Raw genomic sequence first — 13,197 nt, 5'->3', positions numbered from 1 at the left:
CGCGGTTCTGTGCTGATTCTAGTTCGTTGATGAGATATGCCTGCGAAGGATTCCAAATGGACGATGCATATTCGAGCTTGGCGCGCACGTATGTTAAGTATGCTAGTTTTTTAATGTCGGGAGATGCAGATTTTAGATTACGACGAAATAATCCAAGTGTGAGCAGAGCGTCTCAGCACATGGACTGCATGTGCGGTGCGAATGATAGAGACGGGTACATGTTCACTCCGAGATACTTGTATGACGTGGCCGTGTCGAGAGCAAGCGCATTGATGAAGTAGGTGTGATTAACAGGGGCGCGTTTACGGGAAAATGACATTGATTTACATTTAGTAAGATTTAAAGGCATCAAAAATGTTTGTCTGGCTTCTGTACGGAATAAAAAAAAATTGTTCGTGAGTTAAAGGCTCCCATGAGTAAAGAAATAATCGCGCTGAAACAATTATCAGGCCCTCGTAAGATTTCTTTTGAATACCGGTGCTCCTAGCCACCAGCCCGATGAACTAATAAGTGAGTGCTGGGAAGATATCGCTGTCAAAAAACCTGTGAACAGACCATCCTGCATCGATGCGGGTTCAAATCCTGACAGTTGCACGTTTTCATGTAATCAAGAAGTGTGCACCCAAGTGCAAATGCAATTGCTGCAAGGACTCATTCGATGAAACTTCGTGCATTGAGGTGATGCATGTCTGTGCTGGGATTTCAAACGAACGTTCCTAAGCAGGCAGCGGGTTCTGCAAAAAATGTTTGAAGCATTATATTGATGGCTACCTGAATATGTACTGCATTTTGGATCGCTTCTTCTGATATGAATATGTCATTCGTTACATTGGGTGTCAAGCACCCGCCCCGTTGAGATCATTATTCATTTCTTCTGATGCAGCAAACACATAGTAAAAAACATGATTTATTTGTCAGCAATATGTGAAGGGTTGGTAATAACATCGTCACCTATATATTTTGTGGTTTCGTTCTGTTTGTGTATAGAGTAAGGTGACGCCAAAATCGCCGCGGGGACTCTCTCATAAACCTGGCTAGTGTATGTGAGTAATACTTTTCATTTGCGACCATGAGCTTCCCTCGTAATATCTAAGGGAAGTGTGAGATCTCACATTGCTTTCTAGATTTTTTTTCTCGTGCATTTCGGCTGTCCTTTTCATTGGATGATATTTCGATTCACACATATATTTTGTTTCTTCGCCGTTATCGGTCATGTAGACACAAATTCACTCACACAGTCATGCACGATAGATTTGAATTGGTTCCAGCGAGTTTACGTAAGTTGCTTCATTAAAACTGCGCAATGGCATTTTAAGATATTCTAAAATGCCCACATCTGCAGCTCGGGAATAGTCCTTTACAAGAACGGTTGGTCTTTTTATGTCGATTGGAAGCAGAACATTTTTCACGCAAAAACAAAGAAGTGTGTGTTCACTAAACCTGTGATGTTCGGAAGTTTTATAATCACTAATCTTACTGTTTATGAAAACCAGGACTAACAAAGATTGTCTTTTTTACTACTTGGGGAATTTCGTTACTGAATGCAATATTCAATAATACTTCGCAATGCTTGCTACATAGATTGCCTCTTATAAGTTCATCCTATTGTATACTCGGAATATTAAAATCTCCTGCCGTTATTAAGCGAGCGTTAGCGGGGATGCTTCTAGGAACTCTATGTGTGTGTGTGACAGTATGTAAACTGCTAGTACAATATACAATGCGCCCCCCAACGTAGCCCTACACCATATTTCGGAGCTACTTTCCGAGCTACTCGTAGTTCGATTTCGAAGCTGCTTTTCAATTCCGCCATCTCACAGTCCTTCTTAAAGGTAATTGCGACGCCACCGCCGCTTTTGACGCCTGTGTGCTTGAGTGTGTGCTTGACGCCTAGTGTTGCAAGTTTGGTGAAGTAATTCCTGGATTGGTAGAAGGATGCGTTAAACGTTCAATTCTGGATGAATTTTTAGTTTTCTTTGTTGTTTGCAAGCCCCGAGAGCTGTTATGTAGTTATTTGACACATGTCGCCATTCCTGTTTCCCAACTGCGAATGACTTTTTAAAACTGTGTGCTTAGTATTTTCCGCTGTAAATTGAACTCTTTGCCACCGTGCATTCCTCACGTCAAGGTTCCCCTGACGGCAGCTTCAAGGGGCTTCCTTTCTTTGCGGAACGAAGGAAATAGAAAGTTTCTTGGCCGCACGAGAAAAGAAAGGCTCACCATTCAACGTCCTTGTTCGCCTCGTCCTTGCAGGAGGCGGCACACGCGGCGGAGGCCAAAGCGAGCAACGCCACGGCGGTTCGGGCCCAGCTGGGAACTCTGTGGCCGGCCATCGCTTCTGCCCGCCTTGTTGGCGCGCAGCACTCTCACGCCGGCAGACGCCGGTTATCTGGCCCCTGGCTTGTCCACAGAGCTCTTGGGCGCAGTGTCGCTTATCTAGCCGATAATGTTCCCAATGGTGCTCCTTCGTGCACGCAGCAAACCCGTCGAACCAAGAAAAATTCCTACCACTGCTGAAAGTCCTTTGCACCGGCAGCATCAAAGGCAGTACCGATTACAAAGTATCGAAAAAAAAACGTTTTGTTTCCCATGGAGCGACGCACATAAACAAACGTCTGGGCTATGGCCAACAACTTCAATAAGCTGGGGCGCAACAAAAACGAAGTCCTCCTACTCAAGGTAGATGGTAGCCCGCCAGTGATAGCTCAACTAATTCTCGTGACCGCCACAGGCTATGAAGCAACATAACGAAAACTGCAAGCATCAAAAATCTGCCAATTCCGACTAGTACGTGCAAGCGCATGCTTTTTATAAGCACCTAGCAACCCGTCTTCGTAACCATTTAAACGTTTTCACTTAAACGTAGGATGCATTAGGAACCAAGCAGTGGACCTAATTCTCCCCTTAAACAAAACCATTACTGGACGTACTTCTGTAAATGGAGAAATGGTACGCACGAAAAATCAAAGTATCTTGGCTCCTGTCTTATCTCACTTTCTGCGTAAATCGCCCTATGGGCCGTGGTGGTACAGTTTGTTCCTCGGTAAAAAGGTAATTTTCATTTGAAATAATGTAGCAGTTCTCTACGATGACGCATCGCTACGAAATGTTGACCATTATGCTTCGAGGCGCCCTTTTTGTAGTATGCTACTGTATTTTAAGTGGTTCCCAAAACACCTATCTTTAATAACTTAAAAAATTTGTCGATTTTTTTCAACAATCAGTTTACTGTAATCCGTGGTCGCGACGTTAATATTAACACGATGAAAAGTGATTCTTCGCAGGTTAATAAAAAAGATGTTCTGTTTAAGACGAATGGTTGGTGACACGTTATCGCTCTACCCACCAAAGCGCGGCAAATTCATCATCACTTATTGGTAAGTTGCACTACTAATTTGCACTTGGAAAGCATTAGAACCGCAGTACTTGTGCCTGATTTGAGTGAACACGATAACTACTTTCTTATGGCCGAAGGAACACATCCGAATCAGGCAAACAATAACGGAAGCACATAACGGAAGGCTTCCCCTTTTTTTGAATGTTTAGCGTAAAAGTGGAAGTGCTACTAAAGCGACGATCGCGATTTTTAACGCCAACAGTACTGATTATTGCAGTGTCAATTGCGGTATTCAAGGGTTCAGTATCGTTAGCGAAGTGATTCTCGTCAAGAATCCAGACCGCTATATGTCAGGAACAAGAATGAATAAAAAGATTTATTACCACGCCGTTATATAGAAAAACGTGTGATTACAGTTAACAGCACTGCGTTGGTTGATTAGAAAAAAAACTTTGTGGGATGCCTGCAGAGCTTTCGCTGACCGAGCCTAAATCACCCGCTTGGGGGCGTGGCCGCTGGTCCTCTTCGCCCGTTTGGGGGCGTCGACGTCGTGCCGCTTCTTCGCCTCACAGGCCTGCTGGACGGCCCAGAGTTGATCATCGAGGCTGGGGCTGCACAGGGCAGCGGACAGCTTCGGCTGGAGGTTTCAGGAGTTAGCACCGTGGTGATCTTTTGTACAATCCTAGAGCATGTGGGTTAAGGTGGCTACCTCTTTGCGGCATACTTAACACGTGTTCGTCGTGTACATTTCCGGATACATTCTATGATAGTGTGCCGGGCTAGGGTACGTGCGCGTCTGCAGTTGCCTGAGTGCGACCACGTGGGCGGAGGAAGGTCTACGGGCCAAGCGGAAGGCCTTGGTGATTTCGTTGTACCTCGTCATTCGATCCTTGGTGCTGTACCGCGGACGGTCGTCGCTGGCGCGTATTGTTAGCTCGCGCGCCCTCGCGTGTACAGTCACGCGGCCGTTACTGCGTCTGTTCCAGCTGCCGTGCTAAAGTAAACAGGACCAATAGCGCAAGACCGATACATTCTCTATGGGGTGATAAACAAGCGCAACAGTTCAGGCTACCTGATTAAAGTCCTAATCGTAACAAAGCCGCTGTAGTGGCTTTGCTGTTCGACTCCACCTTCTCGGGACCGGGGTCGGCCTGGGAGGACTTGACAGTGGTGCTCCGCAGTTTGTGGGGATCGCGACTTTCACGCGAACCCCTTTTCTGGCTAGCTTCCCGTCGCGGCCGGCGTGCACACGCGCCTCGCTCACGCGACGGGAACCATACGGGAGGGCGCCAGCGACTGGACGGTTTGTTTTCGCCCTGGTGGAAGCGTTGACCCTTTTCCCCTCTGCCTTACCCGAGAACCAGTTCTTCCTCGATACTAGCGCCACCGTAAGGCGAAGTCTGGTGGGACGTAGCATGACGAGGGGACGCTCTCTTGTCTTGGGGATCCGGTAGCGCGCGGACGTTTCGGCGCGCTTGTCCTGACCTGGGGAACGCGCCACAATGGGACGCGCCCGCACGAGCTGGGAGACTGCACCCGCGCTCGCACTCCGCAGCGCTCCGCTGCTCCGGTATGCCATCGGTGAGTCGAACCATCTCGATCTCTAGCGTTGTTTATGCCTCGCTCCCAGTGTTACCGTTATGGCCTACGATTAGTCTGTATGCAGTATATTTGATTTGCACATTGCAATAAATGCTGCCATTGATGTTTTGCCCTCGCCGCCTCCTGCCTTTGTCTGTCTCCGCAAACAACGGACCCGTCCGCAGCCGGCGCTCGCAAGGCACGTTTGCTGAGCGCGGATGGTTGCGGGGTGGGAAATCACTAGTGTGTGAAATGTAGAATCCCACATCTGGCGCCCAACGTGGGGCCTTGTTTGCGGAGACGAGCAGGAGGCACGGCAGCATCCTTTGTTCTGGCGTCGGACGATCCGAGCACAGACAACAGACTTCAGGCCTAACTGATTGGAGCGAGTTATTAGCAGAGGCGAACTTTCCTGAGAGTGAGGCGAATTATTTATTGCTGCGGCGTTTTTAATTTGTTAAGCGCCGAGTTTGCAGCAATCGTGTATATGGCAGGACATCGCTGCCAGTTAACACGTGGTCGCCGAATTTTTGTCGGGACGTTGTTGTTTATGGAAACGGGGGTTTCCGAGTTTGCATCCATGCGAGGCCGGGAGCCCGCGCCGTTGTGTCAGCCCGAAGTGAGTGTGTACGGAAGCTGCAATTTGGGTCCGAGTTTTTTCGACTCCGGGAGTCGAGGCTCTGGGAGCCGTGTGGCCGGGCCACGTGTGCCGCAAAAGGCTAGCTGGTATTGCAGCCTGGCACGGGCGCTCCGATACCGCTGAATGCGGTAGGCGCCGTTCGCTCATAAGCTGCTTGTGTTGCAGCGAGCGAGTAGGACCCTAACAAAGCAGATGTCTCCTCACGGCTGCACGTACGGGCACGTTCAGGGTTTCTTTCGTTTGATCCGTTTTATTTTGTTGTGTTTTTGGATGCGGGTCGTTTGCCGAAGTGAGTGACCCGAAGGCTTTCACAGCCGGTCCTCCCGGCGAAGGCACGACCTTGGGAACAGTGCGAGGGCGCATGGAGCGTTCCCCCTCTTTTGTTGATCGCCTCGCGCGAGAGAAAGGAATCTCTCCCGCCTCAGGAAAGACTTGCTTTGACCCCTCGCTGCTTGAAAAACTGCTTTCCGCAGCGTAGTTGTTTTTGTTGTCGCGCCACGCGGGCGACGGGACTGAAGGGGGGCCTCATCCCTCTTCCACTGACGGGGAGAATTACGCGAGGCAAACTTTGCGCCCGCTGATTGTAACGTCGCAGGAGCCTTCTTGTTCGGCTCGAGAGACCAAGCTCTGTTCACGTTAACTACGCGCCACTGTGTTGAAACGTATTTCAGCATTTTTACGCAAGCGGCGTTCATGTGTGTGAACATAGGGCTGTCGTTGGGAGCAAATACTGTTTCCGCATTCATGTGTATGAATGAAGTGTTAAAGATGCGAGCAAATACTGCTTTCGCATTTGTGTGGTTAAGCATCGCGCCGGGCGGTCGATGCGACCGTGTGTGTTCATTGTTCCCTGTATCGTATAGGGTTAGAACAGGTTCTAGCTCTGTGGACATTTCCAGAGCGATTGCATTGCTGAGAAACTTAGCAGTTGAACCGTCAGATTGTGTCACGTTGTTGATGCAATCGAGTTGATATTCTCCCTACCCTGCACGCTGCAGTGTTAGGACACTTTGGCGTGCTTTGTTGACGTTAACAAGCAGGTAGTTATGCCGATGCCATGGCCATTGTGATATTCGACATCGAACCACGTGATGAATGGGATTAAAGGGCTACTGCAGCCTGTTTGTCCTGCCCTATGCATTGTAGGGTTTGGACTATTTATTGGGCTTTGTTGACATTAACAGAGCGATGGCAATGCTGACAACTCGGCATTTGTCGTTAGGATCGCGCCACAAAGGCGGTGCGATCGGAGAGCTATTTTTTCTGCCGTACACTGAAGGTGCGAGGAGTTTCTTTGTGCAGCTAAGCCACCCCGGCTTGGACCACATGACGGAGCGTGTTTATGCTGCTGTCTACTGTTCCGGGCGAGCTGCCGAGCCTGCTGAAGCGGTGCGGTGCGGCATGCCGCCACCAGCTTGGCTGAGAGAGTCGGCAGTCTCTGGTCGCTCGGCGGCCACGGGCCATCACGGATGTGCCGCCACTTGAGCAACGCTTGCTTGGGTTGGCTGGTGCGATTCTTCCCGGAGCTACCTGCCTGCAGACATCAGCGGGCGACGACCGGGCCTGCTGGTACACTACCAGCGGTGGCATTGGACGAGTGGAAGCCGGCGTAGGCAACACGATGCAGTGACTAACGATTTAATCGACGAACGAACTTTTCGTCGCCTCTAGTCCTGTAGTCAGCTCTCACCGGCGTACGCAAGGAATTTAGGAGGGAGGGATGTGGGGATCGCGACTTTCACGCGAACCCCTTTTCTGGCTAGCTTACCGTCGCGGCCGGCGTGCACACGCGCCTCGCTCACGCGACGGGAACCATACGGGAGGGCGCCAGCGACTGGACGGTTTGTTTTCGCCCTGGTGGAAGCGTTGACCCTTTTCCCCTCTGCCTTACCCGAGAACCAGTTCTTCCTCGATACTAGCGCCACCGTAAGGCGAAGTCTGGTGGGACGTAGCATGACGAGGGGACGCTCTCTTGTCTTGGGGATCCGGTAGCGCGCGGACGTTTCGGCGCGCTAGTCCTGACCTGGGGAACGCGCCACAATGGGACGCGCCCGCACGAGCTGGGAGACTGCACCCGCGCTCGCACTCCGCAGCGCTCCGCTGCTCCGGTATGCCATCGGTGAGTCGAACCATCTCGATCTCTAGCGTTGTTTATGCCTCGCTCCCAGTGTTACCGTTATGGCCTACGATTAGTCTGTATGCAGTATATTTGATTTGCACATTGCAATAAATGCTGCCATTGATGTTTTGCCCTCGCCGCCTCCTGCCTTTGTCTGTCTCCGCAAACAACGGACCCGTCCGCAGCCGGCGCTCGCAAGGCACCTTTGCTGAGCGCGGATGGTTGCGGGGTGGGAAATCACTAGTGTGTGAAATGTAGAATCCCACAAGTTGTAGGCGCCGCTGTTTCTACGGACGGCGGTTGTCGATGCGGATGTGTGCAGTGGCGTGAGGTAACACCAAAGGCACTGATCGCTGCAGGTCCACCAGGGGTCCGTGGAAGCACTGTCGGGTGAAGCGCCGTCGCACGTAGCCCACTGTTTGCGAGTTTGCCGGGAATGCTGTTTATTACTGTGGGATCCGTCGACCTCCAGGGACGAGACTCACGCGTCAAGGAAACAAAGGAGCGATTATATATAAAAAAAAGGAAGCAAGGGCAGAGGAGGAAGCTGAGCGCGCGCTCGTGCGGCACCGGACATGGCGTTGTAGCCGTCGTAGGGGAGATTGGCCTCAGTTTATTAAAGATGGTTCGTAAGAGCAGGCTGATGGCGGTAGATGGCGAGGATGCTGTGTAGCGTTTCAAGAGATTCTACACTTACTTCTTCACACGACCATCTCCTGTTCCCACCTGGCAGGCCCCCAAAAGAAGTTCTTCCGATCCCAGTTCCGTAAGGGACCGTGTTGCTTCAGTAAGCCTTATGACAGCCCGTTATCCCAGGGTAATAACGGCTTTCCGCCGCTGTTATGACGATGCTTCTTGACCGCCGTGGACTGCCCATCTGCAAAGTCTGGCAAATCTCAGACAGATACCTTGAAGAAGTTCTTCAGGGGATTGGCCGTCCTCAAGCTGTGTAAACGGGTAGGCTAGAAGGTCGAGCCAAAAGGTTTCGCCCGAGTCTTTACATTTCTTCGAGAAACGATTCAAAATAGATATGCCTTTTTGTGCATGACCGCCGGGGTATGCAATGAAGTCGGACATAAGTGAAGAAGTGTTTGCTGGCTATTTCTTGAAATTCTTAGCTGGAAAACTGCAGCCCCCAGTCGGTGCAAGCAGATCTGGAGCTACGCCTCACCTAGCGAACATGGCGCTGAGTGCCGAAATTGATGACGTCAACAGAGTTTCGGGACTACGACATGCTTTGAAGCGCATCAAACGCTGTGATGGGCGAACCTCGGCGAAGCGTAAAAAACTTTTTACACCAACTCGAAACCATGCGGAAAATAATACTTGGAGCTTCAGTAAAGGCTCCTTGTATGGGAAAACGTCCCGAAATGTAGAACAACTCGGAATCAGCGCGGAGATGTCATTGCTACGCCGAGGCCACAAAAAAGTAGGATTGCATTTCTGAAATCCTATGTGTTCAGCATGAATTCGTCCTAGAATTTCACGTCGATGGGTTGATTCTGAGGTTTAACGCGCCGACGCTACACACGCGATGGGGCCCGCCGTGAGGGGGGGGTGAGGGGGGGGGGTCGCCACCTGTGAAGCTTTAATGTACGCCGAAGTCTGGAACCCACGGTCGTTTTCGCTTTTCGTCTCCATCAGAAAAGCGGCCGCCGCGGCCTGGATGAACCCGCGTTCTTGCGCTGAGCAGCACAACGCGTTAGCCCCTGAGACACCTCGACGGGTACATTTTCATGTCGTATGCGTTTTACAGGCCGATTACAGTTGTAGGGACGCAGCCCCTACGAGCGCCCGCGCACGGTGATTACGGTGAAGTGCGCGCGTCGAACAGCGATAGTGGCGTCAGTGAGTCATGAGCCCATGCGCGCGTGTGTGATGAACAGTGAGACGGGACAACAAATACGTGTAGTGCCAATACAACCGGGAACATGCGCACAACCAACGGAGTGGCGTAAAAGCGGCGCTCACAGGAGATCTGCGGGGGAGTGCGCACCGGGGCACACGCGAGAGCGGCTGCTACCGCGGGCTGCGGACGGGACCGACGGGCGGCCAGCCACAGCAATGACGCCCGGATAGCGAGGAGCAACCAGCGTCCGCGGCGGACGCTCTTTACCCGTCGTCGGCCCAAGTGACTGGAGACGTAGTCGTGAGTGTACGGCACCACGCTGTAACTTTCTGGACAAGCAGGGCGTCAACCGCCGCAGTGTTTTCTTTACGCGGTTTCCGTGATTGCTTGCTGTACTCTTTTTATATTGCTCTCAACTTGCTTTGTTTGTTTTTTCCTACCTTGGTTTTCCCGGAATAAACCGGTGATTTGTTCTCATGCGGATCGGCGTTACTTCGTCGGGCGGGTTGGGGCTCGCGAACCCTTTATGCTCGAAGGGGGATCCTTCACAGTATGACCGCTTTGCTGACACATAGAGAACATCCGCTTACCGAACTTGAGGAAGGAAAGCTCCTTTTGGGATTTTCGTTGACTCAACAATCAAATTCGATAACATAAATCACAGCATCTTCTTTCAGTTATAGGGCATTGAATGCAAGGCCGCGTCGCTGATCGCCAACACCTACCTTGCAGCACCGTTACCAAATGGTTGCTGCGGGTGATTATTCATCTTATAGCCAGACCTGTGGCCAGCGTGTCTCAGGGCAGCATTCTAGCCATTTACTATTTCATATGTTGCTGAGTTGCCTACTTACCATCATACCATCTGCTCAATATTTCAGTTACACTTACAAAAGCACTATCTTCTAGCGAGATTCGTAGCGCAACCAATAATTTGTTTCATGACGCAATCATAAATTTAGCCGAACTAGTTGCGTGGCCGCAAAAAAGTGCCCCTACAAAAGCGGTAAATTTGGGGCTAACAATGAAACCGCAATACAGGATAAATGGATATCTTTGCGCTACACTACCATGGAGTCAGTACCAGTATCAGCACATTAGGGGAAATCTTTCACTGAAGCCTGTCTTAGGATTAAAAGAAAATTCCCTAGTCATGAAGCTATTACGGACAGTTCGCTCATTTAACTCAACCATCATGTGTTAATCCGTTGCATTAGGCTTGTAGTACATTGTCACTTCTCCAAGAACCACGCAGGCTTCTTCAAGGAATGAAAAGTGTGTTGCAGCGAACTTGTGCCGTGCTAAGAACTGCAAGAATACAGAAACAAAACCTGCTTGCCACTTGTTCAAGGTGACCGGAGCCCAGTCAACTTGCTGTAATGCACATTTATTTGTGGTCACCGTTATTTTTTTTCACCCTGTGTACGTTTGTTAAAAAATAAAACTGATTCAAGAGGACTGTTAGTTTGGCGAGTTTGTGAACGTTCATGATTGAAAATTAGCCCGGAAAAAACACAGCACAAAAAAGGAACGAGAAGTGCCTAAACAGGACAGCGCTGCACTCACAACAGGTTTTGTTGCACGAAAACAGTCGGCCGCAAAATTATGCGGGATCTGCAGTGCGTGGCGGAGCCGCGCAAACCTGCACTGCTCCGCCGCCTGCCGCAGCAGACCACCGCACCGACACGTACAGAACTTGCGCGCTTTGAGCATGCCTGACCTTTTAATACGTTGCATTCTTTACCGAGTACCCCCACAGTTACCGTGGGGGTACTCGTGCAACGCCCTGCGTTTCCACAAAAATGCAGATATCGCGGAACTTCGACCCGTAATCGCTATAATGCCGTAAATGGAGATCAATGGTCGCAAGAAATTTTGAAAAACTAAAAAATAAAAAAAAAACATGAGAACTTACGCAAAATGACGAATCACGTAGCGCCCCGCATTTCCGCAATAATGCGGATATCGTGAATTTTCCACCTGTAATCGTTATAGTAGCGTAAATGGAGATAATTGGACGAACGAAACTTTGATAAACCAAAAAAATAATAAAACTATAAAATATTTAAGGGAAATCGCAAACCATATAACCCCTTGCATTTCTAGAATATTGCAGATTTCCGGTAAGTTCCAGAAGTAAACGTTGTAATAACGTAAATGGAGATAATTTGTCGTACGAAATCTTGAAAAACTAAAAAATAGGAAAAAACATTCAAAAATTGCCGAAAACATCAAAACGTGTACCGCATGGAATTTCCACAATAATGCAGATTTCGCGAAACTTCCACCTGTAGTCGCTATATTAGCGTAAATGAACATACTTGGCCAAACGAAACTTTGAAAAACCAAAAAATTCAGAAAACAAAAATATTTATAAAAAATAGTGAACCGTGTAACGCCCCGCATTTCCACAATAATTCAGGTTTCGAAAAGAGTTCGAAATGTAATAGTTGTAATGAAGTAAATGGAGATAATTTGTCTGACGAAATTTCGAAAAACTAAAAGTAAGAACAATATCAAGAAATTACGGGAAATGTCAAAAGGTATAGCGTATGCCATTAGCACAATAATGCAGATTTTGCGCAATCGTTATAATTGTGTAAATGGACATAATTGGTCGAACGAAATTGTTGATTGATTGATTGATTGATTGATTGATTGATTGATTGATTGATTGATTGATCGTTGGGTTTAACCCGCCGACGCAACGCAGGCGATGAGGCGTGCCGTAGTGGAGGGCTCCGGATTAATTTTGACCACCTGGGGATCTTTAACGTGCGCCGAAATCTCGTACACACGGGCGTTTTCGCTTTTCGCCTCCATCAGAAAAGCGGCCGCCGCGGCCGGGAATCGAACCCGCGACCTCGTGCTCAGCAGCGCAATCGAACGAAATTGTGAAAAGTAAATCAATAAGAAAAATATAAAATAATTACAAAAAATTGCGAACCATGCAACACCTGCATTACCACAATCATGCAGATCTCGTGAAAGTTCAAATGTAATCGTTGTAATAACGTAATTGGAGATAATTGGTGTGAGAAAATATCGAAAAACTACAAAAAGAAGTATAGTAAAAATTAAGGAAAATGCAAAACGTATACCGCATGGCATTTCCACAATAATGCTGATTTGGCGGAAGTCTCAAATGGAATTGTTAAAATAATGTAAATGGAGATAATTGGTAGGACGAAATTTCGAAAAAATAAATAAAAAGCAAAAATAAAAAATACGGAAAATTTCCAAAGGTATAGACCTTATGCAAAAACTGGCGGCCTCTTGCGGTAACGGCGTGCGCTTAGGCCATGTTGGGGGATACCCGGATCTCCGGATACCGCTGTGTACATGATAGCCCGGAGTTAGCGACGCGCACCTCGGAATTTATCGTTATCCAAGATGCCCAAATACTTCCGTGTAACTTACTGGGCACAAAGATGATACGAGCACGACCACGGAAATAGCGTACACATTTTTTTTTATTTCTCAACGGAAGCATGACTCGAGCCCTGCGTGAAGTCGCTTGCGGGTGTCGACTTCCCTTCGCGCAGTAATATTATAGCTAGATCGCACGCATAGTCACGAAACGAATAATATGTGCAGGACTAAAATGGTCCCGAAGTGAACAATTTTCTAGCCCTGTATTTGCCGCCGAGCACTCCTGCCTGCTTGTAGTT

General features: G+C 48.9%; 2 protein-coding genes across 3 annotated transcripts in view; one reads left to right on the top strand and one right to left on the bottom strand.

Moving 5' to 3' along the window:
• The window catches only part of LOC144165203 (deoxyribonuclease-2-alpha-like), a 68,360-nt gene extending 65,940 nt beyond the window's left edge, over positions 1 to 2,420 (bottom strand). Inside the window, exon 1 of one of the 2 annotated variants that reach the window (XM_077695324.1) lies at positions 2,221 to 2,420. In XM_077695324.1, the coding sequence (XP_077551450.1) occupies positions 2,221 to 2,333 (113 nt within the window). In that variant the 5' untranslated portion in view covers positions 2,334 to 2,420. The remainder of the gene's footprint in view (positions 1 to 2,220) is intronic. The other variant, XM_077695323.1, reaches the window with a different exon arrangement.
• A 7,117-nt stretch (positions 2,421 to 9,537) lies between these two features.
• The window catches only part of LOC144165202 (cell adhesion molecule 4-like), a 61,660-nt gene continuing 58,000 nt past the window's right edge, over positions 9,538 to 13,197 (top strand). Inside the window, exon 1 of the mRNA XM_077695322.1 lies at positions 9,538 to 9,832. The gene's annotated coding sequence lies outside the window, so the exon portion shown is untranslated. The remainder of the gene's footprint in view (positions 9,833 to 13,197) is intronic.

This window comes from Haemaphysalis longicornis, unplaced genomic scaffold, assembly GCF_048455015.1.
Source record: "Haemaphysalis longicornis isolate Haplotype H1 unplaced genomic scaffold, Haemaphysalis longicornis Haplotype H1 scaffold_14, whole genome shotgun sequence".
NCBI classification, from domain to species: Eukaryota; Metazoa; Arthropoda; class Arachnida; order Ixodida; family Ixodidae; genus Haemaphysalis; species Haemaphysalis longicornis.
This window is presented reverse-complemented; position numbering and strand designations above follow the sequence as displayed.